We start from the raw sequence: 16,184 nt of genomic DNA on the forward strand, positions 1-16,184 counted from the left end.
CCAAGTCTCTTTCTTCCATAGTGCTAGCCAACACAGCACTGCCGAGCCTATAAGGATGCTGTGGGTTTTTCTTCCCCAAGGTGGAGAACCTTGCATTTATCGGCGTTGAACACCATCAGATTCTCGTCTGCCCACTTGCTGAGCCTGTCCAGGTCACCCTGGATCATCCGCCTGTCTTCTGGTGTGGATGCTTTGCCCCAAAGTTTGGTGTCATCGGCGAACTTGGCCAGTCTGCTTCTGACTCCAGTGTCCACATCATTAATGAAGATGTTGAACAGTATGGGTCCAAGGACAGAACCTTGGGGGACCCCACTGGTCACAGGACACCACGATGAGTGACTTCCATCAATTACTACCCTCTGGGTCCGACCCCGGAGCCAATTTTCCAGCCAGTGGATCATGGAGGACCCAAGGCGACAATTGGCCAGTTTCTCCAAGAGGCGATCATGGGACACCAGATCGAAGGCTTTTTTGAAGTCAAGATATATGACATCAATCTCTTCTCCTTTGTCCAGGTGATAGGTCACCTGGTCGTAGAAGGAAATGAGATTGGTCAAGCAAGACCTACCCGCAACAAACCCGTGCTGGCTATCCCTTAAGATGTTGGCGTCAGCCAGTCCATTAAGGATGGCCTCCTTAATAAACTTTTCTAAGATCTTCCCCGGGATAGAAGTCAGGCTGATGGGCCTATAGTTAGCCGGATCCACTTTCCTCCCTTTCTTGAAGATAGGCACCACATTGGCCTTCTTCCAGTCTTCGGGCACTACACCAGAGCACCAAGAGTTTTCAAAGATCCGTGCTAGAGGCTGGGCTATGATGCTCGCCAGCTCCTTGAGTACCCTGGGGTGAAGATTGTCAGGGCCGGCTGACTTGAAGGTATCCAGCTTCTCAAGATGTTCCTTCAGAAAGTCAGCATTTATGGAGGGCAGGGGATCACCCTCACCCGGACTTCCCGGCCCTGTAGTGGGCATGGGCGTCCCATGGGGCTGATGAAAGACTGACGCAAAGTACCTATTTAATAGGTTGGCTTTTTCCTGGGCGTCAGTTGTCAGTTGCCCCATCTGGTTCAGCAGGGGTCCAATGCTGCCCCTGCTTTTCCTCCGGCTCCCCACATATCTGAAAAAGGACTTTTTATTGTCCTTGATGCTCAAAGCTAGCTGGAGTTCAGTTGCAGCCTTGGCTTTCCTGGTCTGCTCCCTACAGGACCGGACCAGCGCAGAATAATCCTCCTTGGAGGTGACTCCCATCCTCCATCCTTTGTAGGCCTTTCTTTTTAGCCTCAGGAGGTCTGCTAGGTCCCTGGAGAGCCAGGGGGGCTGCTGTGCCCTCTTGCTGCCTTTCCTCCGAGATGGAATAGACTTAGTTTGTGCATTGAGGATCGCTCCCTTGAGGAGCAACCACTCTTCTTGAACGCCCCTCTCCCTGTGGTCACGGTCCCTTAGGGCTTCACTGACAAGCCTCCTGAGCTTGTCAAAGTCGGCTTTCCTGAAGTCAAGGACTTGCGTGTTGCTGACCGACTTGCCAGCTTTTCGGCGGATGGTGAAGGTGATCAGCTCGTGGTCGCTGTCACCCAGCTTCCCATCGATCACTAGGTCGCTGACTAGGTCATCCCCAGTAGCCAGTACCAGGTCGAGCAGCGCTTTGCCTCTCGTTGGCCCATAGACTTCTTGAGTCAGGTAGAGGTCATCCACGCACGAGAGGAAGCTCTGCGACCGCTCAGATTTTGCTGAGCGATCCTCCCACGAGACGTCCGGGTAACTGAAGTCACCCATGACAACCATGGTCCTGGAGCAAGCTGCCTCAGCCAGTTCCTGGGCAAATTCCTATTTACTCTACAATGAGTAAATAGCAGAAAATCATGTTGGAAGCTGAAACTTCATAAGCACAACAGCTCCTCATGTTCCAAACACCAATTCAAGTGAAGTGAGGTCCAAAGAAGTTGAACGTTTCAGACACAACTGTAAGTGACCCACCAACTTGCACTGAAACCATGGCAGCATGCTATTTTAAACTGTATATCAGGGGTGGGAAAAATGCAGCCCGCCAGGCCATTCTATCCAGCCCACGGGGCCCCTAAGAAGTTTAGAAAATTAATATTTATCTCCCCTGGCTGTCTCTCATGCGGCCCTCGATGGCTTCCTAAAACTCAGTAAGCGGCCCTCCACCCAAAATAATTGCCTGCCCCTGCTGTATATAGAATAAAGCCACACCAGTAGTTTTGATGATAGAAGGATCGAATAAGGACATCTTAAGCATTAGTAGGAGCCTCTGCAGGTGGAAGGAGTAGTGAAAAACTGGTCACAACATTCTGGCAGTAGTATTTTGAACACACACTAATGTTTCATGAGGCAAGGATTACTTAGGCTGATATATTTTACTGGACAAACTGCATGGTTGCAATAGAGTTAAGACAAGTTTTTGAATGCAAGAACATGGTGTTTTAATAATCCACACTGAAACAAGCCTGATATCACAGATACCATCCTAGCCTGATACCATCCTATTAGGCAAGATGGTTTATCTGAATAAATTCCATGTTTCTTGCTATCTGGATAAAGACAACTGTACTGTATAAATGCCACACACGCATTATCATAATACATCTAACTATGTAAATATGACTTTTAGTATTTACACAAGAAAACAGTAGCTGGGAAGCAGCTATTCCTTTCTGCTTAGATATTCAAATCATAAGTAACATGATAAACTGCAAACCATACTTAAGGATTTGTCCCAATATGTCTGCTACTTAACTATTAACTGTTCTCTTAACAGTTTTCCTGGGGGGGGGGGGGGGGAAGGGGGGTGTTTGTTGGTGCTACTAAAATAAAAGGGCCCACAACACAAAAAAAGGAGATATGAACATAAGATCTGAACAAGAATTAAAGAATAAAATCCTGGAAAAATAGAACTGAATCAAAAAATACACCCTTAACTCACCTTTAGCCCAGTAAAGGACAAGGCTTGAACTGGCAGCAACTGGTTGTAGCAAGGACAGAATCTTGCCTATTTTCCAACTACTTTCCTAAGTTCCAACTACTATTTAAAACTAAACCAGAAGATCACATACAAGGGTCATACTGCTTTTTAGTATGATGTTGTGTTGATAAGTAAATATCAGCTACAGGTATATCCATTTAAACATCACTAAAGGAAGATGAGGTGAAATAAGACCTTTGTCTTGTAGTTGCATACAAGAAAACCTCATTAAATGCAATGTCTATTATTAAACTACTGTCAAAAGTAATTGGTAACAGAAACCAAGTATAAAGCTGATTAAATCCAGCCAATACTGAGCATGAAAATAAAACACAGCCTACACGGGACGAATATACTGATGGGGAACCTACCACAAGAATAGGAACCTACCACAGTGCAGCCCATCTGAATAAATTGCATAATAGTGCCCATTGAGCTTAATCTCCGCTTAAGCACTGACTCTTTTTCAAGTCATGGTGGGCTACTACATTGAATACATCCTCTTCACTCCCACAGCTGAGCTGCACCTTAGTTTCCCATTTCCAATTATTCCTATTTCTTCACCAGCCTTAAATGTCTGGCAAACACCAACAAACGGGGCCCCAAGCAGTTCACCCAGTATCCCTCTCTGACCCCATCTCTCAGCCTGTTGTATATTAGTGTGGCCCAATCCTCCATGAGGTACAGCCAAACCAGGTTGCCCTATTCTTCATCTGCATATATATTTTTGGAGAATCCTAGGACTCATAACAAAAACACCCAGTTTCAGTCATGTGGCAGGGGTGGCTACTTAGTACATGGATCCTTTGTTTTGTGGGGGGGATGGAGTATTCTGGAGTACACACACACACACTGAGCAGTGCTGAGCTATGGGGTCACCATGGCTTGAAATGCTTCCGACTCTGCTGGGGCCCAACCCAATGTACTGTATGGTAAATCATAAGCCTTTTGGCTTTGGATTAATATCATGCATCATTTTTACTGTAAATAAGTAGGTATAAAAGTGCTACTTAAAAGTGTGTTTTTGGCGTATCTATGCTAAAACTTTCAGCAGTTTCAAAAAAGGTCAAATGTATCCATTCTGTATGAATTAAAGCGATGGGTACCTATAGTAATTTGCCTAAATGGTAACTTACATTTATTTCAAGATCAGCGCTTTCAAATTTACCCCTCACTTTGATGTGCTCAGGGAGAGAGGGTCTGACAGTAAGGATGAAGGGAAGGGAGGGACTGCAGGGTGATGGGGAGGAGGGGGATAAAGGGGCCAGGGGCTTCCTGACCTCCCACATTTATTTTCTGTGCTGTAGCAATGGGAGATGGACAAATTCAAGAAAAACTTCCAATAATTAGATTCCATACTTTGAAAACTATAACAAATTTATAAATTTTCCATATATGGAATCTAATTATTGGCGGGGTATTCAAGTAAATACAGTAGTCACTTTAAAAGGAAGAATATGTTGCTCAGAAGCATACAGCAGCTGATACAATGTAACTTCTATCTATAGGATCCTAGAGCAATACAAGTTAACTAAACTATCTTATCTTTACCCCTGAATTTAGCAGGGTTAAAGGTGGAGCAGTTTTGCTATATTTGTATCCTACAGAATCATGCTGACATAACAGTTGTATCATAACAGCTTGTATCAGAGTATTGTCTACACTAATACTATTGTTATGTCTGTCTGTACCCTAAGACATTTTCAAAGTCTGACTTCTATCTCAGCATGTATAATTTGTGCACATATTTTCTATATTCCATTTTAATTAACATGGGAGTTTGTACATGAACAAACTTCTGAACTGTCACCTGCTCTTTCCCCCCAAATTATGCTGTATTAAATGTTTACAAAACATAAATGAGAAAGAATACTGCTTAGCTGGTTTTAAAAATCCTAAATAACAATTTGCGAAATGCTAAGAGCAATGGAAAAGAGGATGAATAAATGGCTCTGGCAGACACTATCTGTATTTCTTTGGAAAAAAAATCAAAATTTTTTTCTTCCTACAAGTGATTTGCATTCTCCAATCATCTCTCAAGTTCAATGAAAGCAGATGTTTGGCCAAATAAAGTGTTTTGTCTGTACAGCTGTGGAAATACAAAAGTACTGAAATCTTTTGAAAACAATGATTATTTTCCCCCTTCCTTAACACTAATAAACAGCAACCTCAGCATGGGGTACATGCATCTTTTTGTACTCCAGTAAAATAGGTATTTGCATAAGAAATTAGCTTCCACAACTTGCATGTGAATTGCAGCTTGCTGTTGCTGCTACTGTAACTTCACAGCAACTGATCAGGTGCTAAATACCTGCTTACCTAATTGCCTCTGAAATGTGTGTAGCCTCCTTTCAGCTCTCAGGTAAACTGACAATTCACTGTTTTGAGTTTCATACACCTTGCCTACAATGCTACTCCACAAATTAGAAAAGGCTTGCTTGAAAGCTATGGCAAACAAAAATTAAAAATGGTTTACTATATCATCTTGAACATTTGACGTCACTATGCAAAGAGCCATCAATACTTTTTGCAACTTTACTTCTATATATGTTTAAAAATTGATTATTAAAAGTTCACTTAGAGCTGACACTTCTGCAGAAGAAAATAAATTACACTTACTACTAAAATGCTTTATTTTTGCACACAAAATTATTATGTAGGCTAACTGAACATGTGCTTACCCAAATGTGCATAAACCTGTTGGCCAATCAACAAAAAGAAAAGTCCACCACTAATGTCAACTAATGAAGGGTGGCCAATCAAAAATGGTACTTATGACAGATGAGCTTTTTCTTCATAATGATTGATCAATATAAACTAAGTCCATGTACAGTTTTTTAGTTTCTACCAGGAAAATCACCATGCTCTTGGTAGAAACCAAAAGTATGCAAACATTCAAGCTTTTCTTCCCAAAGCAAAAATGGATGCTCCTGGACAAAATTAACTCAACTACAACAAGGTAGAAATCACTCTTGGGCAAGTTTCTGGGGACCAGGAGGAGTGGAACCAAGGGAAAGGCTCCTGTGCCTTCTGGAGACCAGGGCCACCCTGATCTACAGAAAGCTTGGGTGGCAGCTGCTTCTGCCCCTCCCATGAATCAGGAGGTGAGGAGGAACAGTCACCAGCTGCTCCCTGACTACTTTTCATTCCAGAGTTCCAGTCTGAAAATCAGGCAAGAGTTTTGCTTCACTGCTCCTTCTGCTCAGCTGTCTGGCACCAGGAGCTGAGCACAGAAAATAGCACAGCCCCTTGCCTGCTTCTCACACCAGGAATTCTGCTCGACTGAAGCACCTGAGCAGTCTCCACTGACTTAAACTTTTAATTGGTTTAATATTTTTTAAATATTTTCTCAATATTACTTACCTATATAAGCAACTGCTGTTAGTTACTCCAGGGATGTCATGCAATGGAAAATACAAGGTTGGGTGCTCTGTTTGATCATACATGGGAGGATAGGTAGGTGCCACCAATTCAATCTTTTATTAAGATACGGCCTTCAGAATGAGCCTGTTTGCAAACCTATCCACTTACAGCACAAATACATATATTACACACAAACTAAAACTATATTGACAAAATGTCTTTAAACTTCTTCTCGCTCCTTTTCTAACAGTCCAACTATAGAAACCATCCCCATTTTAATCGGCACAACAAAGAAAAACCTGGTAACCTTTGCAACCCCAAAATCATTAAATTTGAGTTCAGTCAGACCAGAGTAAAGCGAGTCCAAAAATCAAGAACCCTCCATTGAGACTATGCTTCTCTTCACTTCCCTTAGACATTCATATCTAAGAATTTGTCACCTCCAGCCCCTCAGTTTTATAATTAAAATGGGATGCAGGCAGTTTCTTCAGAGGTAACAAGAACCCAAAATCTGAAATGGTTTGTAGGTTAAAACAAACATACAGAAACACACATACACACCCATACACACCACCCCCCCCACACACAAAGTGAACCTAAAACTAGAACAAATGGAAAAAATACTACAGATCCATGTGTGAAATCTGTTATGTTCAATGTGCAGGCATACCACAGATGTTTCTATTGTACTCAGTTCTGTGGTATCTAGACACCTACCTGCACTACCTGAATTTCTGATGCCTTCAAGTATAGCCCCAGATACATTTGTGTAATCCACACTGAAGGTCACAATGTTATAATTTATAGATAAAAGGAAAGATCTAAACCAGGAAAGATGAAAAGGATCACTCTTGACAACTGTTGCTGTCTGGACAACGAGAAACCATCAGGGATAATAAGAACACAGCAACACTGGACACAGGACTTGAAGGGAACTCCCCAGTCACTAAATCTACTCCAATGTGACAATACAGTGATATAATCTTTTTTTTTAGGGATTCGTGTGCCAACACTGTCCTTTAGCCTAAATAACTTCTCCCTCCTTAAGGTAGCCCTCCCCCTTTCACACCCCCTCTTTGTTTTGGTAGGCAATACCTATATGCTCTGATAAGATAGGCTCTCTATTACCCTTATCAGTCAACTAGGCTTTCTCTGTACCTATTCAAGTTTGAATTCATCTTTCCTGACCATGAGTAATCAGAGCTGCATGCAGCATTTAGATTAGATATTGCCAGTTCATGGTACAATGGAATTAATACTCTCCTATCTTGCTTGTAAACACCTAATTTGACACATCTCAGAATGATATTTACCTTTTTTGAGATCATATCTCTTTGATGGTTCACTGATTGACTAATACACTAGGTCTCTCTGCTGCTATGCCCTTTCCAACTCATAAGACTCCACCTTCCAGCAGAAATTCTTATTAGTTACCATATATGTGGTCCTGCACGCTGTACTATTAAACTGCTATAACTCCTGTCCTCAAAAGTCATCCTCTTCTTCCAACAGGATATTCTGATCGTTTTCTTTACTGGTAACTCCCAACTTTGTATCATTCCGAAATTTCACTAAAATCAAAATCCAAATAATTTAATTTCATTAGCAAACCCCTATTTTTGTGCCAATGGCCTTAGTTAAAATATTAAATTCCAGATTCCAGATAAGATTAGTTTCTTTACTGAAGAACTCATTATTGAGAAACTCCATTAGCAACATCCCTCCAGCACAATTATTCTTTTTTCTGCTTAACCTATTGTTCTCTTTTTAGGTAGTTCCTTTAGCTACATTACAGTTTTTGCACTAAAATCTACAGTCCCTGATATATTTCCATATACATTCTAGATTAGATCAACCCAATATCCTTTAGTGAACTGATTTTCTAGACAAGGAAAATAACAAGTTAGTTTCGCAGCATCTACTTTTGCTACACCTGTGTTGCCTTTTTGCCCCGTTTTACTCCACATTTCTCCTTCCAAATTTGTTTCTAAAATCTTGTATAGTACCAGCCATGTAGTTGCCTGGATGACTGCTTCCCCTTTCTTAAATATAGATATTATACTTACTCTTCCCCAATCAGAAGGTACCACATCTGATTGGACATATTCATCATAATCCTTGCTGCTGAACTTGCAATTTCAGGTGCTAGTTTCTTCAGCAATATGAGATGGAGATTATCTGACGTCATCAATTTGAGTGCATAAAGTTTTTAAAGTTTTGTTTATACCTCCGATGTAGTAAATTTTTTTTTTAAGTGTTTATTCCCATTAGTCATCCTGCCTTTATTCCCATGGTCAACATCATCATCCTGACTGGAAACTAAGGCAATGTATTCATTTAGTATTTGGGTCAGATCTAGATCCAACAGATTGCCTACATTAAGCAATTTAGTAATTAAAAGGCTGGTACATTACATATCTGGGAGGGAGAGGCAAACTCACTTGCATGATCTCTTTTGCCTGTTTATAACAGCTTGCCAGTATCATTTTATGTCTTTAAATGAACTTCTACCAATTAGCTCTCATTCAAGTCCTAACCTTGGCCAATTACTAAGTAATAGAAACAAGCACTTCAATGATACTGGAGCACAGAACTAAGTTCCAGAACCACATTGATGATATTTCACCACAGTTTCACATCTCCATACTGAATTGCAAGCTAAAAGACTAAAGACTTGGTAAGAACCCCAGTGAGTAAACCTTATGAGTAGGCTCCGCTAAGTTCTCTTAGAAAGAAGAACAAAGCTACTATATCTATTCCTGCCAAGATCAATAGATATGGTAAATGGTATTTATATTGCTACAGATCCAAGTGAATTAACAGAGACAACAGGTTTCAATCTACTGTTGTGAGGCAAAAGGCAGAGTTGTTTTTCACCTTATAGAGCAACTAAATTAGAACTGCTTAAGCTTTTATAAGCAGTGATAGCATCCAATGAAGTAAGCTGCTTATGAATGCTTATGCATCTGATTCAGTTAGTTCATAAGGATCAAATCTACCTTGCCTTCTGCCTGACTTCAGACTAACACAGCTACCTATCCTTATTATGAGAACATCAACCAGTAAGTCAGTGTCCATGTAATTCCTGTATTAAGATCTATCCCCAAGTAGTTCTAAAAAAACAAAAACAAACTCAGAAAACAGAAGAAAATATTAAAACAACATAACAGACTCCCAACAACCTTCCCTAGTTTCTAAGAGACAGCTGCTCCCTTCCCTTCTTACAATTTGATAATAGGTTGCTAATATTCTAAAGGACAAAAATGCCCATCTAACCCAGACCGAGAGGGGCAAAAGCAAAAATCAATATTTACCACCAATTACCATGGAAATTTTAGGGCACAATGGGGAATACATGCTGGCAATATTGTCTACATATGCAAAGTACTTGTTGGTAAATATTGACTTTTTAATGGCAATCACTGCAAAAGAGGCCAACAACCTAGCAGAAATCTGATGTTAAAGTCAATTATTAAAATAGAAATGCCATATAAGAGCTATTATTAATATTTTCTTTTAGGGGTTTATAGATCTGTAGGCTATACTCATAATGTGAGCCAACAGTTTAATGCTCATTCTAACAGCTGTTTCCCTAACACACTCTCTTCCTACCTTTTATATTGAAATCACTTTCTCCATTCTATACACTGCTCTGTGCACATGGTCTCACAGCATCTGATGAAGTGAGATCCTGTTCACAAAAGCTTATATCTATATCTAAGTCTACAAATTGCAAATCTACCCTGCCTTCTATCCTCATGGTGTCAAACTCTTGCTTTACAGCTTACATTTAAAACAGTTTGTATTGGCAACGTTTATGTTTAACAATCATTTATGGATTGGCTGTGAACCTGTTACAGTACTGAACTGACAATTATCCACATAATTCCTTTGAACTCAATCCCACTACTTTTGTGAGCATATGCAACGGGCTGCAATCATCTGTAAGGAGCTAATAATGGGCCATAATGAGCCTCAATCAATGTTCCCAAACAACAATTCTCTTTTTTCCTCTGTAATATAACCCTCCTCCCTTTATTCAATTGCTTCCCAAAGTTTTTTAACTGAATTTTTAGAAGGTTTACAGTTCATCAAAGATTAGGAATGATAATTCCAGATTTACATTAAAAATCAAGAAAAGAAAAGTTGAAATAAAGAACAAACAAATTTTTATTTCTGTATGTTAGAGTTACTTTGAATTTTATGAATTCATGTAAGTGTTTGGGGCCAACTGTTCCATATTCTTACTTATGTTGGGAAGTCATTCCTGTGCAATTAGCCCTATTCAAGCTGGCCTTTAAAAATAGTTGTAATGTTTGAAAAACTATCCAGTTAAATTGGGTTTGGAATGCAAAATAAAGTATCTTCTGGCCTAAATCTGAAAGGCAACATTTTAGTCAAAAGCCAAAAAGCGTGGTCACCTTTCTAGACTCTTGAACAAGACCACTCATGTGAATAAGTACTTTCCAATATGAGTAAAAGTTGGAAAACTGGACCTTTTATTAATAGCTCTCATGGGAACAAGATACTATCAATATTCAGTATGGTAATTCAGTCAGTTTTCATTGTTACTCTGAAGACTAAACATGATACTGAGAATTCATTCAATTCATTTTAGGTACAGGGATGGAAACCAACCATCAGTAGTGCAAGACCCTTCTGGGGCAGGTTTTTGTGAATATGGGATTGGTGGACTACTTGAATCTGACATGTCTTCATCTTCCTCTTCATCTTCCATTTCATTAACAGTTTGGTTATTAGAAAAATCCAGGGTTCCATTCTGTGAGTAATGATGCACCAACTCTTTGTCCAGTTCTTCCACCTTTGGTTTTACATCTAAGCAAAAATATAAAATAGAACCACCCTTGTATTAGTTCAGGTCAGAGCAATGGCAGACAAATACCACAACTCCCTTCCAAGAGGCATATAAATTAAATATGGATTTTATGTCCAAAAATTAGTTGAGCTATAATATATTCTTTAGCAAAAAGACGACAACAGAAACGTGCCATACTTGCATGGTTACCTTCCGACAAGAAAGGAGGCTGATCAGGGTCCAGGTAGAGCTGTGAGAAGATTGGCCGTGGGACAACACTGCTACATCTCAGAGAGGCTTCTATAGAGTTGTGAAGAGCTTCTTCAAAGCGGGCAGATTTCAGTTGCCCTGCATATGAATTCCCCATTATCTGTAAACAAAAAAATACAAGAAAAAAGAGAATAAGTTAATTTGTTAAGGGGGTGAGGAACTGGATACACAGACCCTTTATTCAAACAGGTCATTTATGAATTAATAAATATCCGGCAGGATAAACATTAGCAGTGGCATTTAGTAGTTAATGAAAAATGCAGTGAAAACAACATCTTGAAATAGTACTGTTTGTTCCTGTTTATGTCTGAGTTTGGAAGCTTCTGTGTCTGCTTGTTTCAATAAGGGCTCTTACTGCAGTTAGCAGAGCTCATAAATGCTGGTTTGTTCACCATTTCTCCCCATAATATTAATGTCAACTGCTTCAAAAACCTATCTGATATAGAATTTGTTTGAGGACAGATAAACACATCTAAAGCAGGGATGGGAAAAATATGGGCCACAGGCCAAAATCAGCCCACCAATTGATTGCATATGGCCCATGGCAGCCCCTGTCATGCTCTGCATTGGGCCAAGCCCTACAGACTCCTGCCCAGGGCAGCCCACACTGCACTCCCACATCTGCCCATCCCGCACACACTGCCCTACCCCAGCCCTGGCCAGCATGCACAGCTTCCCAGCAGAGCTGCTCCTGCTTGGGTACTGCTTGGTTCCCCCCACCTGCAGGAGGTCCTCCTCCCCCTGCCCCTGCTGTGTTTTGAGCAGCAAGTAGTGCAGGGAAGCTGCAGTGGCCATGGACATGCATGCCAGGCACCTCATGCCCAGCCAGGCATCAGGGAAGCTGCAGCCAGGGGGCTCCTGCCCCAGCTCACAGGCCTCCAGCTCCAGCTCCCAGATGCCTTCCAGCCACTCGGTTGCCTACAAGCGGTTGTTCATCGTGCTATTGAGCTATTATGCAATTGCCTCTATATACACTACTCAAAAAAACATAAATCAGGAAAAAATATTTTTGGAATGAAATATGTTAATAGTAAATGCTTTATTTTTAATATTTTTAATCTATAATTTGTTAAAATGATGTCTTCTGAAAGATTTAACATGTGTGACCCTTGACAGCTAACCAAAACACAAGTGGCCCACCAGCCAAAATAACTGCCCACCCCTGATCTAAAGAGATGCAAATGCAGTTTTAGCATACAACACATATAGTCTAGTCTTTATTTTCTTATCTCTTGGAGATTTTTTGTATAAGTTACGGCAGAAAACATACAACATACTGAATTCACAGATTAGCTTACTTCAATAATTGTCCAAAAACATTCCCACAAGATTTTATCTAGGGCAGGGTTGTCAACCTATGGTCCATAGGACACATCCGTCCCACAAAGGTTTGATCCAGCCCCCAGTGGCAATCACCAGCAAGTGGAAGTGGCAGCAGGTGGCAGCATTCAGAGGTAGGAGGTAGAATTGGAGGCACACAGCCAGCAGCTCACCAGTATGGAAGCCTCCTGGAGAGTCTGCACTGCTCTATTACAGCTACAGTTTTTTATTGCCACTGAACCCTCCCATGGCAATTGGCTAACAGGAGGAGGGTGAGAGAGTGCCCACCAGGTTTTGGAAACATTGGCCAGAGTGATATTCAGTGGCAGGCAGCAGGAAAGAAATGGGAAAGGAAGCAGCTGGATTGCAATAGTGGCCAGCAGAGTTCCCTCTAAGCTGAGTGGTGTGCATGGCTGTGCAAGTGCACCTGGTAGCATGGTATGAGCGCACCTGCTCATGCCAGGCAGCTTAGAGGGAATGCTTGTGGCCAGCCTTAGGGCCAAACTTCATTACTTGAGCCTGCCTGTTGTAAAACGTTGAGGACCTCTGGCCCAAGGGGTTGTTATGTTAGCCAAGCACTTGTTTGCAGAAACATCTAATAATCTTGTCAGCTGCCATTGTTGAAGTCTAGTAAAAATAGCTAAAAGGCCAGTATATTATTATTATATTATTAATAACCATTTTCCCCTAAATGTTTCACTTCTAATACCCTGCTTCCTCAGGGTTTTGTTGCATTTCTCCTATAATATGCCAGCAGGAACTACTAAACTGATACCTCCAGTAGCGTTACATGGTCTTTCAAATTTAAAGGCCAAATGACAATGAAGTCAAAGAAGATTTTAAAATGAGCTGAAGACAACATGCTGGATTTTAATTCTACTGTTGTATTGAGCCATTATCACATACAACACATATTGAACAATGCAATAAAAATCTAGTATCCACCACAGAATACAAATGATTGATTTCTCGTAATATGTTATTCCAGTAAAGTTAATTTGTGGCTATTTATTTAATATCGGGGGGGGGGGGGGAGAATAACACAGGAACCAATGCAGTATATATAAACTGCGATATATAAACATGACCTTAGCTCATGACTCTCTTTCACCTTCCTCATGTCTTCTAATATTATAACCAGGGAAGCAGTGTGCCAAGTGGCTTGAACACAGGACTAGAATTTGGGAGACCTGGGTTCTATTCCTGACTTAGTCATTAGGTTGCTGGGTAACATGAGGAATCTTGCATCACCTCTCTCTAACTCAGATTCTCTAACTATAAAAAGGGGACAATGGTACTGACCTCCTGTACAAAACCTTTAAAAAAAAAAATCTACGATGACATTCATTATATGAGAACTAGGGATCATTTGTTCCATTAGCAGGGACATTAAGGCAGGCAGGATGGTTAGGATGCCAGATTAGACAGACTGACTCTTGTCTCCATTCTACATGTAAGGTCTCATATATGCATATAGAAATGATATATGCATTACAATACAGGTGTAGCAGGAGGCTGAGCTCAGACCCTGCTATGCTCACACCTTGAGGCGAGTCTGGCCAGGAGAGACAGTCACTAAGAGTGGTGGAGCCTGGGGAAAATGCCATCTGGCACCAAATGGGTTAAACGGCATGTACTGCCAGCAGGCAGAGCTGGGACCAGCTCCCATAAGACTGAAGGAGTTCTGGTCCTCCTCAAAAAGGAAGTGGCCCAACTTACATGTGCCATGGAAAGGGGAGACAAGTACCTTGTGGAAGTGCAAATGAGACAGAGAAGGGAGAAGGACTCTGGCTGTGGAAGGATGACAATGAGACTGCCGCTGCACAAACTTCTCCCAGCCTAGTAAGAAGGAAATCTCTTCTGATAGAGAGCAAAGGGAATCCTGGTCTTTGCTGAAGGTGGGCAATTAACAGGCCTGAATTGATTATGCAAGAAAAAGGGAAGTCAAGAAACTGATGGACTGTATTGTGCGAGATGCTGAAATCAATTAAAGCCTGATCAAAGCAGATAATTGATTAATTAGAGCATGGACTCTATTATACAATGTGTTAAAATTAATTAGGGGCTGATAGAGTAAGAAAACTGATCGATTAGGGGGGGCCTACTGGATTGAGAAGGACCCAAATAAACCTGGAGGGATATTTATGAGTTACTGTCCCTAAGGAAGACTCAGGTAAGATAACTGGGTCAGGAGACAGTTAAATTAATTCAGAACCTAACTGACTCAAACCTAACAAAGTGCCTGACTGGAGAAGGACCAAAAAGTTCACATCAACAGGGAAACACAGGAGACACCTTGGAGTTACCTCCATTGCTCAAAGTAACGCTGACTGGGAGAGTGTCACATCAGGATGTAGGGGAGGAAGAACCTTGTAAATATACCTGGAGAACTTAAATCGTTCAACCCACTAGCTGGACATCTGCCTCCCCCTTGTTCATTTTAATATCATCTCAGCATGGCGAGTGAAAGAAAACAGCAGAGAGGTGATAAAAGGGTCGATTAACGGCTAAATGGGTGACCACTGTTATAGTGGACATCTGACAAATTACAGTTACAGTAGCAGCATCTATATGAGATGCTTACAGTGGAGTTGCCTAATTAGCTTCGCAGTAAAGCATCACTAGTCTACATATGTGGAGCTATTAGGCCGAAGTATACCAATTAACTCTGCCACAGGTTAGTACTGCAAGCTACAAGAACTAATCTATGATGGAGTTATTTACTCCACCACAATGCATGTATAGATGCTGACAAGGCTGGCTGGGGCATGAGGGTGCTTCTATTAAGGGGCTGTTTGCTGACTAGCCCAGCACTGTAGCACCCTTGTGGCCCAGCCAGCCCCTCTGCAGCATGTGAAGCTGGGTCTGAGCAGCCCCGGGCTAGTAGATTAACATCAACAATGCATGCACCTGGCCAAGAATGCAGCCAGTCAGCATGGAGCGCAGGTACATCTGTGAAGGGGAAAGGGCATGGGGGAGGGAAGGAGCATGAGGTGGGGCAGTTTGAGGTCAGCATAGTGAGGGAGGGAGGGGGGCGGGGCAGAGGCTGAGGCTGGGGGTGGTGCTCAGCCAGGGTAGTGAATGGGACCTAGGGCCGGGGCAGGGAGCAGGAAGAAGCTGCAGGTGGCTTAGCCAGGGGGCAGGGAGGGGGAGCAGTTCTCTGCCACTGTGCACACTGCCCAAGGGAGGCGGGAGGGAGGGTAGCATGTGCCCCCAGACCTGTGTGCAAGGCAGATGTGGGCTGTTCTCTGTGGGATTGGGGCTCTCTGCTCTACTGTCTTTGTCCTGGGAGCCCCATGGTGGCTGCGTGCCTCCCATGCAGCAGAGGGGTATGTGGTTGGTATGGGGCTCCCAAGGCAGCAGAGCAGAGAGCCCTGAGCCTGCAGTAGGCAGCTTGCATCTATCTACCTTTGCCCCACTCAGCTTCAGTTAAAGG

The 16,184-nt window shown here is 41.9% G+C and overlaps 1 protein-coding gene across 9 annotated transcripts in view; it reads right to left on the bottom strand.

Moving 5' to 3' along the window:
* The window catches only part of GREB1L (GREB1 like retinoic acid receptor coactivator), a 216,134-nt gene that overhangs the window by 87,514 nt on the left and 112,436 nt on the right, over positions 1-16,184 (bottom strand). For 6 of the 9 annotated variants that reach the window (XM_059724182.1, XM_019490420.2, XM_019490418.2 and 3 more), the window contains 2 exons: positions 11,357-11,528; positions 10,981-11,178 (listed from right to left, as the gene is read on the bottom strand). In XM_059724182.1, the coding sequence (XP_059580165.1) occupies positions 10,981-11,178; positions 11,357-11,525 (367 nt within the window). In that variant the 5' untranslated portion in view covers positions 11,526-11,528. The remainder of the gene's footprint in view (positions 1-10,980; positions 11,179-11,356; positions 11,529-16,184) is intronic. The other 3 variants (XM_014606644.3, XM_019490421.2, XM_019490419.2) reach the window with 1 other exon arrangement.

This window comes from Alligator mississippiensis, chromosome 3 (genome assembly GCF_030867095.1).
Source record: "Alligator mississippiensis isolate rAllMis1 chromosome 3, rAllMis1, whole genome shotgun sequence".
NCBI lineage: Eukaryota > Metazoa > Chordata > Crocodylia > Alligatoridae > Alligator > Alligator mississippiensis.